The sequence below is a fragment of the Podarcis filfolensis genome (assembly GCF_964270895.1).
Source record: "Podarcis filfolensis genome assembly, chromosome: 9".
In the NCBI taxonomy this organism is placed as follows: Eukaryota; Metazoa; Chordata; class Lepidosauria; order Squamata; family Lacertidae; genus Podarcis; species Podarcis filfolensis.
Genome location: NC_139610.1, coordinates 7,662,174 through 7,677,209, shown reverse-complemented (window position 1 = coordinate 7,677,209; position 15,036 = coordinate 7,662,174). Strand labels below are relative to the sequence as shown.

Sequence of the window (15,036 nt, the reverse complement as noted above, 5' to 3'; positions counted from 1 at the left end):
TTTCTCCTCCAGTACTCTCATATGTTAACGTCACAGCTGTATACTATCTTGATGCTTTATGAGAGGGCAGTATCTAAACACTTTTAAAAATAAATAAAGATAAATTTGGTTGAGTAGAGGTTGCTCCCAGTCAAGTGTGCTCAGGACTACTTAGAAGTAAAACCATGGAACCTTCACTACAATATATTAACACATCACACACACACCCTTTATGTTTTTTTTAAAGATATTTATTGAAGTTTTACAAAAACATAAATTTAAAAAATCATATATAAAAAAAGAAATACAATAAAAAAATAGAAAAATACATAAAATAAGAAAAAGAAGAGTAAAAACAAATCCATTTTTGTAACCCTAACTCATTATCTTATTTCCTTGGCCTCCTCACACCTCCCCTTTTTGTATCCCCATTTAAATAATCAAATCAGCAAATCCTTACACTCTTTCGTTTATCTTAACTCTATATCTTAACATATTATAACTCTATATTTTCATCCATTATCAGTTCAATTTTGCATACTCTTGTTAACTTTGTTGCTAATGCCACTTATTTTCAATCCAACATCATTTTAACATTCATTAACTTTACAGTGTTTCTGCAGATAGTCTTTAAATTTCTTCCAGTCTTCTTCCACCAACTCTTCTCCCAGGTCTCTGATTCTGCCAGTCATTTCCGCCAATTCCATATAGTCCATCACCTTCATCTGCACACACACCCTTTATGTGTCAGTTTGCATTCCTTGGTGCAGAAAGTATTGATCTGATGTATGGAGATCTTTCCTATTCTTGTTAATACAAGAGGATTCTAGAAGCTACTAGAAGTTTCTCTGTGTGAGAGAAGCAGGCAGAAGCTTCATGACTGTTTGGGTTATACCTTCTGGGAAGCTGGTTCTCTGATCTCTTACAATTAAGGTCATGCTGACTGTAAATATAGGCCAGAAGGAGCCTGGGTCTTACCTTCTCTTTTCCTTCTGGTGTGGTGTTCTGTACATAGTGTTAAGGTTTAATCTTGTTATAAGTTTTTGTAAGTGCTACAACTGGATTTTTATGGACTGTGCCAACCCTGAATGTATTTGGATTTGTGATCACTACACACATTTGCCTTCAGCACAAGTAAAGCTCTGCTGGATAATAATAATAATAATAATAATAATAATAATAATAATAATAATAATTTTTATTTATACCCCACCCTCCCCAGCCAAGGCCAGGCTCAGGGCGGCTAACAAGCAATAATAGAAACAAGTTCCTCCACACGTATGACATTACGTTGTTCTTTCCTTTTGGGTACAGGTGATCTATGCCTTGAACACTAAAAATGATGAGCATGAGGCCAGCATCCAAGCTCTCAAAGAGGCCCACCAAGAAGAGATTCAGCACATCCTCGACGAGACAAGGGAAACTCTCCTCCAGTACAAAAGCAAAGTGGAGGAAGCAGAGGCGCTCCAGAAGCACATCCAGACCCTTGAAGAAACATTGGAAAAACACAGGAGGCTGAAAGAGGTGGTACCTTCAGAATTCACCATGTGCAAAAGGCAGATAGGAGAGAGGGAACCACAAAGAGAGGACAATCTAGTAGACGAGAAGGTTGTCCTCCCCAGGCAGATGACACACACGAAGCTCAGCTTCGAAAATGGAATCCAGTCTTCAAGTGAGGAGTCCAATGAGCTTGTCAACAAACACTGGGCATTTACAGGAGACCTGCTGGATTGCAAGGAGGAGTTCAGCGAAAAGGCCAGCGTGGAAACACAGGCAGCCCACCTCAAGTGGGAGAACCAGAAACTCGCCAGTGAATTTGCCGAGAAAGTCAGGCAGCTCCAAGCCTCCCACGAGAGGGAGAAGGAAACTTGGAGAAAGACCATGCAGCAGTCCCTGGCTGATTCATGCAGAGAATGGCAGCAAAGGGAACTGGAGCAGAGGAAAAATTACGAGGCCCGAGAAGCTGCCTCCCAGCAGCAGGTGAAGAAACTGGAGGCTGACCTGGTGGCAAAAGGCCAGCGAATCTGTGAAATGAATAAGTGTTGCCAGAAGCAGAAGGAGAAGATGCAGGTAGGACCATAAGGCTAGAGCAAGTGACAAAAGCTTTTTATTGCTTTGCACCTTGAGTCGTCAAGTCATCCGCGTGCTTCTAAATCTATGAAACGAGTTCCTGGCAGCCAAGGATAGCCAAGAGCGAAAATTCACGAGGGGGCTGTGTGCAGCTTTCACCAGAGCCATTCAAAGCAAATGGCTGCCGTTTAGGAAAAGTATATATAAAATACTACATTTGAGGAGACCAGTACAGTGGTACCTTGGGTTAAGAACTTAATTCGTTCTGGAGGTCTGTTCTTAACCTGAAACTATTCTTAACCTGAAACTGAAGCACCACTTTAGCTAATGGGGCCTCCTGCTGCCATCGCGCCACCGGAGCACGATTTCTGTTCTTATCCTAAAGCAAGGTTCTTAACCCGAGGTAATATTTCTGGGTTAGTGGAATCTGTAACCTGAAGCGTATGTAACCCGAGGTACCACTGTATAGCAAAGGCAAAACTTGCACACCATCCATAACACTGGTTGGCTTAACCTGAGCTTTGATTTCCCTTTCTGAAGGGGGCAGTTTTTTTAAAGTTCTCTCCCCCACCAAAAGAAAACTGATGGAGCTGAGCTAAGGATGGCAATGCAGAGCTAAGTCCAGTGGCAGCACCTGAGACCTTTGGGTTTTGTCATACCATCAGGACCCATCAGAACTGGCACCCATCCAGGGCCCTTTGCAGTGGGTGACTGAGAGCCGCCATTTTAATGCCTCACAAGTGCCCCACTGGGCATCCCAAGGCATTGTGGGGAATTTAAAACAGCAGCTTGTAGCAACAGTTTGCTGCTGTCAGGTAAGCACACAGTCAGGGGAGCGGCAGAATGGCGCCCCCCTGGAACCCATTGCTGTCCATGGCTGCCTCCATCCTAAATGCGTCTTCTGGATTGTGAGGAAGATTTTCTCTCCTGCGGTCAGTGTGAGGTAACGGGAGGCGGGACCTCAGTTTCTCCAGCAGAGGCAATGGGCAGGAGATGGATGGAAGGAGAAGCTGTAAGCCCCTACTCTTTGCTGTCCCGTTCATCTTCAGCTATGGCTGTTGCAGCATGAGGAGTTGGGAGCAGAATCAGGACAGCTTCTCGCTAGATTAGAAAGTGCAGCCAAGCTACGTTTTAATGTGTGCAGCTTGTAATTGCCTCACCCTTTTTTACTCTTAGCAATTACCGGTATGCCAAATTGGACAACCTTTACAGGAAACGCGGCACATGGGGAAGGCAGGTTTATCTCATCCCTCTCCGGAATTATTGGAATCAGTAATCCCCTATGCAGCTAGAATGACATGGGGGGGGGGAATTCCTAATGGTGTCAATGGGAAGGTTTTTTTCCTAAGGATTGTAGCCAAATTAAGATGGGGACTGGAATTTCCTTCTGATCATGCTGTAGAGGGAAGAGGTAAGCCTACATGTTGCATTTCTGTCGCACCTATAACTGATAAAAGTTCATTTGTTTTTAAAGAAGAGTTACCGTATTTTTCGCTCTACAAGACGCACCAAACCATAAGACGCACCTGGTTTTTGGAGGAGGAAAACAAGAAAAAAAATATTCTGAATCCCAGAAGCCAGAACAGCAAGAGGGATCACTTCTGCGATAGCCGTGTGAAGTCTGCATTCACTCCATAAGACACACACACATTTCCCCTTACTTTTTAAGAGGGAAAAGGTGCATCTTACAGAGCGAAAAATACGGTAACTACAAGCTGCACATTAAGAGTAATGTGTAGTTTGGCACTGCCTGGGCGCATGAACTTGTAGTAAGTGGGGTTTGAAAAATGGATGGAAATCTACATTCTTTTCCACCTGCAAAGCTTTATGGGCTCGATTTAAATGATGTGGTGCTGGGCACTACCTGTTTTTGTTGCATCAGGCCCTCATTCGCTATGCATGGTGTTAGCACACCACAAGCAGCACTCAGCTGGACTCCAGATCTCTCGAGCGGTGATACGGCATGCCTGGTGGCTCAGGGTCTGGTTTTAAATTAGATGCAGGGCCTGTGCAAAACCACAGGGTTATATTCTTCTTGCCCACTTGCATCATATTTTAATGCAGCCTTCCAGCTGCCACCAGCCTCAAGGCATGACACATGCTGGCTGGGGCTGATGGAATGGGAACAGTTTAATGGATTTGTGCCATCTGCTTTAAAAGCCATCTAAGTAGCACTCATCCTTTTACTTTCTTCCTTGCAGGCGCACAACCCAGTTGCCATTACCATTGACATTTTTCTTGTTTATTACTAATCAATCAATCATATCTTCATCCACAAATGGATTTCAAGGCGGTATTCTTGGGAATTGAAAATCTACGATACAAAAACATAAATTGTGCATGTGCTAATTGTGTCTATACATAAGCAGGTTGCTTTAGGCATTTGTGATTTAGCTTTGTACTATCAGGGGCAGGGGGAACACAGCACACACTGCCCCCCCTTGAAAAGTTTGCCATATGTATTTGTTATTGATTGAATAAATCTGGCAGAGAATTGACTGTGCTAGAAAGCTCTGTCCCAACAGCTAGCTTTCCAATAGTGAAAAACAACACTACACAACTGAAATAACTAGAAACTTCCTATTTTATTCCAACTCACAAGCTAACACGGGGTGTCAAAAGAAAGCAGCCATTCTCCAGAAAAAAATGTGGGCAACGCGAACAAAAGGAACATACTTTACACATTTATCATGGAAGCTTCTTTTGATTTCTTATGAAAGCTAATTTTGCTTAGGGCGGAATTCTCAGTCGGCAGAAACTTCTTTCAGTACCATGAGATTTTGTTCCCCCAGAAATTTACGTAGGATGAAAGGATGAAATGAAAGGGGTGTTTCATGGGAAACATCAGTCTGATCATTAATTAATTCTTAAGGCATGGTTATATAGAGAGGACTGACACATTTCCACGATTTTCCGGATGTGTTTTCCTTCGTGTGAATATGAAGTTGTTAGAGAAAGGTGACTGAAAGGCACATTCTTGTTGCAAATGAATAATTATTATTAATTGCTAAGCTGATGTATTGAGTGGCTAAGAGTGGCAGCTAGAAAACCCCTGATTCAAAACTCATATCTGCTTAAAATTCACTCAATGGCTTTGGCAAGCCATATTACCCTAGCACCTTTCCCTGCAAAATAGGCATAACGATACCAGCCTACCTTGTAAAGATCGTGAGGCTTGCTGAGAAAATTTCAGGAAACCACCTTGGAGCACTCTAAAGTGCTCTACAGATGCCAAGTGTTCTACTTATCGTATTACTTATCATGATGCTAAAACACAGAGACAGATGATGTTGGTTGTTGATGGCTCCCAAGTGATCAGCTGTGAAGTGGGGACCACCAGAAAGCATTGGGACGGAATCTGTCTGTGCCGGATTTTGCCCTAAACCAAATACCAACTGCAGTGAGGGCTCTTGCCTGGTAAAAGGTAAAGGATGCGGGTGGCACTGTGGTCTATAGCACTGAACCTCTTGGGTTTGCCGATCAGAAGGTCGGCGGTTCGAATCCCCGCGATGGACTAAGCTCCCGTTGCTCTGTCCTAGCTCCTGCCAACCTAGCAATTCGAAATCACGCCAGTGCAAGTAGATAAATAGGTACCGCTGTGGTGGGAAGGTAAACGGCATTTCCGCGTGCTCTGGTTTCTGTCATGGTGTTCTGTTGTGCCAGAAGCAGTTTAGTGATGCTGGCCACATAACCTGGAAAGCTGTCTGTGGCCTGAAAGCGAGATGACCACCACAACCCCATAGTTGCCTTTGACTGGACTTAACCATCCAGGGGTCCTTTACCTTTACCTTTTACCTGGACTGCAGCTATGGAGGAAAGTGTTAAGTTCCCACATTACCCTTCCTGTAATCCCAATAATTATAAGCCACTTAAAAAAGAAGAAGAGCACCTGAATGTTAAACGTATTAGCCTTCACATCTGGCTTGACACTGTCTGCCTGTCTATGTATCTGCAATACTTCCTTGTAATGTAATGTGTGTGAGAGAGGTTGGATGCATCACACTTGTCAGGGCAAAATCCTACAGTACTTGCACAAGTCAAGCAAGCGCCCACAGGGAAACGCACCATTTAGCTGGTGGAAATTTAGCTGGTTTTGCACACACACACCCCTCCAGACCGTTACTCTTCAGCAGGTGGAGAGGGGTGGGACTGAAGCATTGAAAGGGTGGAGCTTGTGAGCAAATCCCTGCTCTCATCACATAAGCCCTTTTACAATTGATTAGGGTAATAAAGGCAAAGGTAAAGGGACCCCTGAAGGGACACGGGTGGCGCTGTGGTCTAAACCACAGAGCCTAGGGCTTGCCGATCAGAAGGTCAGTGGTTCAAATCCGTGCGACGGGGTGAGCTCCCGTTGCTCGGTCCTTGCTCCTGCCAGTCTAGCAGTTTGAAAAAACGTCAAAGTGCAAGTAGATAAATAGGTACCACTCCGGCGGGGAAGATAAACGGTGTTTCCGTGTACTTCTCTAGTTTGCCAGAAACAGCCTAGTCATGCTGGCCACATGACCTGGAAGCTGTCTGCGGACAAACGCCGGCTCCCTCGGCCTATAAAGTGAGATGAGCGCGCAACCCCAGAGTCGTCCGCGACTGGACCTAACTGTCATGGGTACCTTTACCTTTAAAGGGACTCCTGACCATTAGGTTCAGTTGCGGACGACTCGGGGGTTGCGGTGCTCATCTCGCTTTATTGGCCGTGGGAGCCGGCATACAGCTTCCGGGTCATGTGGCCAGCATGACTAAGCCGCTTCTGGCAAACCAGAGCAGCGCACGGAAACGCCGTTTACCTTCCCGCCGGAGCGGTATCTATTTATCTGCTTGCACTTTGTGCTTTCGAACTGCTAGGTTGGCAGGAGCAGGGACCGAGCAACGGGAGCTCACCCCATTGTGGGGATTCGAACTGCCGACCTTCTGATCGGCAAGCCCTAGGCTCAGTGGTTTAACCCACAGCGCCACCCGCATCCCTGAGTAGGGTAATAGTTCCTACCAAATCCACCACCATATTCCAAGATGAGAAAACTTGTGGGCTGCTGCCCTGAACAGAAACTGCAAATGGTTCATATCGCCACCTGGTCAGACAGTACTTATCAAGAGGGAAAGTAGTTCATTGACAATAATTTCCAGGTAATGGAAATTATTTTTTTAAAAGCAAAAACAGCAGTCTTAAGTTTGTGTGGTGCGTTTACAGGACCTGGAAATTCGGCTCAAGGAGGCTCATCAAACGACTAAGGAGGCAAAAAGTCTCACAAAAGCACTGGAGGAGGAGCTGATTATTGCCAAAGAGAGGCTTCTGTTGCAAGAAAATGAAATACTGCATAAAACAGGTAGGACTTGCTTCCGTGCAGGGAGATGCAGAAGCGGAACATTTATGAACGTGAACTTGGAAATTCCCAGTTCAAATATGACCCCAGCTATGAATTTTGTATGTAGGTTTGTTATGTATGCTGCTGCCCTCCCTGCTTCTGCCCCAACTGCAACATGAGAATAATAATACTGGCCTCGCCTTACAGGTCTCACAGCAATAGCCCTTAATGAACTATGTGAATGCAACACTCTTTTAAATGCATTCATCCTCTTCATCATGCACATGAAAATCTCAGCACATCACATGGCATTTTTCACATTTACAGAAGCAATGGGAACAGTGCAGAACTCCCAAAGCAAGACCAGGAGCGAAGCGGAGGAACTAAAGAATCAGATCTTACCCCTTCAGCAAGCAGCGTCCACCAAACAGAGCCAAGGCAAGCAGGACTGTAGAGATGTTCAGGTGCAGATCTTTCACATTTCTCCTACTTTATGCAGATGAAGTTCTACATGGTGATGCGGTTTGATAGACTAAGTTAACTGGGAGCCATTCCTTCCATTTCCATGTAAATTGCTCATGGTTCATTGGAGCTAGTCTGCAAAAGGGCCTGACAACCCTTTTTCATACCCACTTCATGACAAGAACGGGCCTTTTCTGCAGTGGCTCCCTGTTTGTGGAAGAATAAGAATAAGAATTTATTATTTATACCCCGCCCATCTGGTTGGGTTTCCCCAGCCACTCTGGGCAGCTTCCAACAAAATATTAAAATACCGTGGTCTGTTAAACATTAAAAGCTTCCCTAAACAGGGCAGCCTTCAGAATGCTCTCCCTAGGGAGGTTTTCTGTCTAAAGAGGCTCGCCTGCTCATTCCATATCTTCAGGCACCAGGCAAAAGTGTTTCTCTACATCTAGGCCGATGGCTGATTAAGCAACCTATGGCCTTTCAAATGTGTTTATAGGATGGGGGTTATTGGTTCGTTTTTGCTTATTTGTTACGTGTTTTGTGTTCTCACTTTGTATTTTAATGTTGTGAACCACCTTCGGATGAAGAGCGGTATACAAATTTAATAAATAAAGTAAAGTAAATACATTTCCCTACCACTTTCCTCATGGTAAAAAGCGGTGGGAGTGGGTTTGTGGCAGAAGATCTCCAAACCAACTTGTAATTGCAAGACATGAATTTGCTGGCATGTGACTGAATCCCATCCAAAATTAGCAACCACCTGGAAGGGCCCAAGTTCTTTCTGCGCTTCTGGAATGTTCTGATGCCCTTAGGCTCCATTTTGTTATTGATGTTGGCTTCCCCTGGTCTAGTGGCTCCTTCTTCTGGCAAGCCACTATGGTTTAAATATGATGGTTTAAGGAGTAAAGTATTGATGCTCTAGCTGGAACTATCTGAGGTCCAGATCCGTATACCTGAAGGAGCATCTCCACCCCCATCATTCAGCCTGGACACTGAAGCCCAGCTCCGAGGGCCTTCTGGCGGTTCCCTCCCTGAGAGAAGTGAAGTTACAGGGCCTTCTCGGTAGTGGCACCCACCCTGTGGAACGCCCTCCCATCAGATGTCAAGGAAATAAACAACTATCTGACTTTTAGAAGACATCTGAAGACAACCCTGTTTAGGGAAATTTTTAATGTTTGATGTTTTATCGTGGTTCTAATATTCTGTCGGGAGCTGCCCAGAGTGGCTGGGGAAACCCAGCCAGATGGGCGGGGTATAAATAATAAACTATTATTATTATAAATTATTATCTCCATCTTGAGAGTCCCAGTGCCTTCCACCTACATGGACAAGGGTTCTGGTCTAGTTTGTGACAGTCCAACGTTCTGTGGAGATTTCTCCCTGTTGATGTTTAGGAGTGTGCAGACTTCCGGCTTGTTGGATCTGCTTTTCTGTTTTTGGGGTGAAAGTTAGAGTGAAAGAGCTGGGATTGGTTGCCAGTACCAGAACTAAGCTGAGCTCGCAGTCCTTTCAAACACAGGGCCATCCTTGGTTGGCTCCCTTCATTCCAGCAGCCCCACTTAGGTGGGGGAAATAATTTTCTTGCTACTATTGTTAAACGATTGGGAATCAGGAACCCTTGGCAATCTCCTGCAAATCACCCTGAGATCTACCTGTATACAGTGGTACCTCGGGTTACAGACGCTTCAGGTTACAGACTCCGCTAACCCAGAAAAAGTACCTCGGGTTAAGAACTTTGCTTCAGGATGAGAACAGAAATCGTGCGGCCGTGGCAGCAGGAGGCCCCATTAGCTAAAGTGGTACCTCAGGTTAAGAACAGACCTCCAGAATGAATTAAGTTCTTAACCCAAGGTACCACTGTACAGTTCCGGAGGTCCGTTCTTAACCTGAAACTGTTCTTAACCTGAAGCACCACTTTAGCTAATGGGGCCTCCTGCTGCTGCTGCGCCGCCAGAGCACAATTTCTGTTCTCATCCTGAAGCAAAGTTCTTAACCCGAGGTAATTTTTCTGGGTTAGTGGAGTCTGTAACCTGAAGCGTATGTAACCTGAGGTACCACTGTATTCCAATCTCACCCCAATGTATGCTTTAAAAGAGAATGAAAGACCTCTTTATTTAGTTGTAGTGTCTCTTATTTAATTGCCTGTCTTCAATAGCCTCCCCTGTGTTGATAAATGTTTACCTGCATAGCTTGCATTTATATGTGTGCATTTGCTTTATTACTTGAGTTAACCCTTTTCTCTGTGGTCACTTTAATTGATGTAGCTGCGCCTTGTCACTCCAGGTAACAGCAGGTTTGGAAAAAGACGCCGTTAAGCCGCAGCAGAGGGAAGAGTTCCGCAAAACCAAACACGAGCCGGGCGAGGAGAAGATTCGTTTGAAAGCGCAGCTGGTGAAAGGTCTGGAAGACCTTGTGAAGAAGCACAGCCTTGAAATCAAATCAGCCCAAGACTCCATGGACGCCGAGAGAAAAAAACTGCACAAGGTGGGATTGTTCTATTAATAGTGCGCTGTGATTCATCTGTTCCTTTAAATCTCTTTAGTCACGGTGACATCATTTAAATTGTTCTTACTAGACAGGGAGCTTTAAATCACAACGAGGATTTTATTGCTGTGTTTTTCTTTTTTAAAAAAGGAGCTGAGCTGATGTTTGAAATGAAAGCTTTTGCAAGAGAGGAAGGAAGGAAGGTTAGCTTACCCTTGACAGGATCCTTGTATTCCTGGCATTGCTGTTGCTCGCCCGTGCTTCTCCTCATGACAGTGCAGTGATTAATGTAATCGCTGCCGCAGCAAACAATTCAGATTGCAAATGTGTGCTCCAAACTACAGGTTTTAGGGTCCTTGCTTTTTCAAGCCTGGTATGATCCTCCTGGCTTGTTTTTCAAAACAAGAATCCTATCTTGAAGCGAGGAAGTGGCAGCACTGACTTGCCCTTGGATGGGGGCAAAGGGTTCTTTAGCTCCTTCCTTTTCAGCATAAGCAGCAAAAGAGGCTTGCCCCAGGGCCGGCCCATGCATGGGGCAAGGTGAGGCGACTGCCTCAGGCAGCAGGATCCCCAGGAGCAGAAAATCCCAATGTAGATATTTATTCCCCTCTTGTTCCTGTTGTAGATCTTCACTCACTTCTTCTTCTATGGAGAGGAGGGGAAACCATTTTGTGGTTTGCCTCAGGTGGCAAAATGTCTTGGGCCAGCCCTGGCTTGCCCTAATTCACAGGCCCCCTTCCTGCCTCAACTGTCCTAAGTGATTCCAGATAGATAATAAATGGCAGGGGGGCGAGGACCTGAATTGAAAGATGATCTGGGTTACTGAATATGCTGTTTATTTGGATAAATAAATGAATTTAAGACACGTGGAGGTTATTGGGGGGTAATTAACATGGGAAATTGACGGGGAATGTATGTAATTGATTGGGAGAAAGATCTGCTGGGAAACTAATTGGGGATTATCTGAAGTGGGACGCAAAGTAATTGAAAAATTGGTCTGGAGAGTTTTGAATGGGAAATGAGTTGACTGGTGACATTTAAGTTTTAAATTTGCATCTATATATGTTTATCTTTTGGAGACGCGGGTGGCGCTGTGGGTTAAACCACAGAGCCTAGGACTTGCTGATCAGAAGTTCGGCAGTTCGAATCCCCGCGACGGGGTGAGCTCCCGTTGCTCGGTCCTTGCTCCTGCCAACCTAGCAGTTCAAATGCACGTCCAAGTGCAAGTAGATAAATAGGTACCGCTCTGGCGGGAAGGTAAACGGCGTTTCCGTGCGCTGCTCTGGTTCGCCAGAAGTGGCTTAGTCATGCTGGCCACATGACCCGGAAGCTGTATACCGGCTCCCTCGGCCAATAAAGCGAGATGAGCGCCGCAACCCCAGAGTCGGCCACGACTGGACCTTATGGTCAGCGGTCCCTTTACCTTGTCTATGTCTATATTTTAGCATACACAAATGTTATGCATATTTCTGTCTGTGGGGCCCATGCCCTGACTCTTTAAATCTGTTATTGTCATATGCCGTGGGGACCAAGCCAAAAGAAGGAGTAGAAACTCATGAAGAATTGAATATATTCCCCACCAGAAGTGTCCCCTATTTCTTGGGAAAGAGATAAGTAACTATTCAACTTTTAGAAGACACCTGAAGGCAGCAATTGTATAGGGAAGTTTTTAAAGTTTTAATGATTTATTATGTTTTTATAGATGTTGGAAGCCACCCGAGTGCCTGGGGTTAACAAATCATCATCATTATTGAAAATGAAATTAGTCAGAGTGTTGGATGGGCTGTTTTAGTGGTCCCCACAGAGATTTGCCTTGTCAGCTCCCTCTTCTTGCTTCACCAACAGGCAAACCCACTTTATATCCAGAAGCTTTTCCCACCTAGTAATACTGATTCTGGTGGTGGTTTTGTCAGAGGGGATTTAGAAATCTTGGTCTTACCTGATGTAGAGCTTTCTGTATTGGAATGGCATTTTTCTTTTGTGAGTTCAGTACATGTACATAGTGGAAAGTTGTACTGTAGCCCTGGTCTCTCTCTACATATGCCACTGCAAGATTGTTGTCCAACTGTGCAGAAATCTCTGACCAACCAGCTGCAAACTGTGATCAAAGTGAACTGATGCCTATATCCATAGTTCACTCCCAGCCAGCCAGGTCGACTTTCTTTCCACTTACTCCAAACTGGTTGCCCTGGTAACTCCAACGTTCATGCAGAAATGCTAGGTAGGAGTTTGCAGTGTGCTTTAACTGAAGCCATGGGCTTTCTCCAGCACCCGGTGGCTACAGAAATTAATCACACAGAGGGAAGTGTCAGTCTGGGCATTATTCTGCTTTCACGTGCATTGGAACAGGGACTAGCCATTAATCAAAGTCTGCCCTACCACAAGTCCAGCTGTGGATTTGTCTCAAGAGTCCATAATGGGTTTCTGCGCCTTACACGCCATAGGGGTTGTTTTTTTTACAAACGTGTGCTGATATTTGGCTTTTGGGGTTTTTTCCCTTGGCTGGGTCTTTCTGGCTTCCGTTGGGTGTTTGTGGTTTGCTGACTAGAATAATAGAATTGTAGAGTTAGAACGGACCCTGAGGATCATCTAGTCCAGGCACAGGCAAACCCGGCCCTCCAGATGTTTTAGGACTACAACTCCTATCATCCCTAGCTAACAGGACCAGTGCTCAGGGATGATAGGAATTGTAGTCCCAAAACATCTGGAGGGCCAAGTTTGCCTATGCCTGATCTAGTCCAACTCCCTGCAGTGCAGGAATATGTCCCTTATGGGGATTAATCCTGCAACCTTGGCATTATCCGCACCACACTCCACAACTGAGGTATCTTGTCAAATGATGGGACTATTAGGCAAATTAACTGAGAAATTCAGGTAGGCTGTGTCTCAACAGCCTAAGTTTTTCAGGCGATGAAGCAAATGACTTCTGGGCTGGTTTGCTGTCTGCTCCTGCCTACTCCCTTTGCATCTAGAGATAGTATAGCTCGGGGGTCAGCAACCTTTTTCAGCCGTGGGCTGGTTCACCGTCCCTCAGACCTTGTGGGGGGCTGGACTATATTTTGGAGGGGGCAAAAGAACAAATTCCTGTGCCCCACAAATAACCCAGAGATGCATTTTAAATAAAAGCGCACATCCTACTCATGTAAAAACACCAGGCAGGCTCCACAAATAACCCAGAGATGCATTTTAAATAAAAGGGCACATTCTTCTCATGTAAAAACACGTTGATTCCCGGACCGTACGTAGGCCGGATTGAGAAGGCGATTGGGCTGTATCCGGCCCCCGGGCCTTAGTTTGCCTACCCCTGGTACAGTCATACCACATGTTACGTTTGCTTCATGTTACGTTCTTTCAGGTTACGTCTCGCGGCGACCTGGAAGTACCGGAAAGGGTTACTTCCGGGTTTCGCCACTCACGCATGCACATAAGCGCTAAATCATGCTTCGTGCATGCACACAAGCGCCAAATCGTGCCGCACACCTGCGCAGATACGGCACTTCAGGTTGCACTCTTTTCATGTTGTGAACGGGCCTCCGGAACGGATCCTGTTCACAACCAGAGGTACCACTGTATAGCTAAATCTTCACCTTTCCTGTTTAAATGTATCAAATCCACTACCAGTCTGATGTTATCTGCAGCTTGTCTCGTCTATATAAACCCTGTTTGGTCATTTTTAATAATAGTTGATTTTGCTCTTTGCAGTCTATTTGCCAATATCGTTGTTAAGATTTTTGTATCAATGTTTATCAAAGAAATTGGGCGATTGTTGGCACATTGTATTAGGTCCTTGCCAGGCTTTGGAATAACAGTAATATAAGCCTGGTTAAATAGTGTTGAGCTGAATCCTTCTCTAAAGATCTCATCATATAACTGATATATTGATCTCTTATCACTTAGATAATGTATTTTATACCATTCCACTGGAAAGCAGTCTAGCCCAGGTACTTTACCATTTACCATATTTGAGATTGTTTCCCTAATCTCGGCTTCTGATATTGGAGACATCGATAGTTGTTTTTGTGTGTTTTGTAGCCCTGGTAGTTTTATGTATAAGAATCTTTGTGTTTTATCCAGGAATGTCAAGAGCAAATTATTTCTAGCTGAATAGGAACCTTTGTTTTTTTAGGGGAAGAAACCCATTTCTTACTTTGAAATGTTGCTTACTGCAGCTATCCTCAGACTAAATCTAAATTTTCTCATCACTTATTCCCTTTGCGGGTGTTATGGCTCTCCTTTTTATTGCTTCTGCTCAGTACGTCTTTGAGCCTTGCTTGGTTGCTCTGAATCATCTTAAACTTCTCTGCTTTGAAATTTATCGGTCTCCATGAGGGACGAAGCCCTTGTCATCGGCACTCCCCACTTCCCTCCCCAATTCATAGTCTTTCAAGATCAGGCTGAAATATTGTATTCCATCAGCAAGTTGGTTCAAGCAGGAAGAGTAAGTTCACTAGTATGCTAAATAGGGATATCCTAAGGCAATTCATACAAGATGAACATTCAGCTCTTTCCACTGTAAATGAGCTCTCAGCTTTTGCAGCTTCCCAAAGGACTCTGTGAGCTAGGCATTCAGCTCAGGGCTCAGAAGTTTAAATAACTGATTTGTGTGGTAGCATGATACTTGTTTGGGACGCGGGTGGTGCTGTGGGTTAAACCACAGAGCCTAGGACTTGCTGATCAGAAGGTCGGCGGTTCGAATCCCCGCGACAGGGTGAGCTCCCGTTGCTCGGTCCCTGCTCCTGCC

General features: G+C 44.9%; 1 protein-coding gene across 2 annotated transcripts in view; it reads left to right on the top strand.

The window, feature by feature from the left end:
* FAM184B (family with sequence similarity 184 member B) overlaps positions 1 to 15,036 on the top strand; it is a 76,111-nt gene that overhangs the window by 27,620 nt on the left and 33,455 nt on the right. For both annotated transcript variants that reach the window (XM_083630189.1, XM_083630188.1), the window contains exons 2-5: positions 1,294 to 2,049; positions 7,232 to 7,367; positions 7,674 to 7,810; positions 10,095 to 10,295. In XM_083630189.1, the coding sequence (XP_083486315.1) occupies positions 1,294 to 2,049; positions 7,232 to 7,367; positions 7,674 to 7,810; positions 10,095 to 10,295 (1,230 nt within the window). The remainder of the gene's footprint in view (positions 1 to 1,293; positions 2,050 to 7,231; positions 7,368 to 7,673; positions 7,811 to 10,094; positions 10,296 to 15,036) is intronic.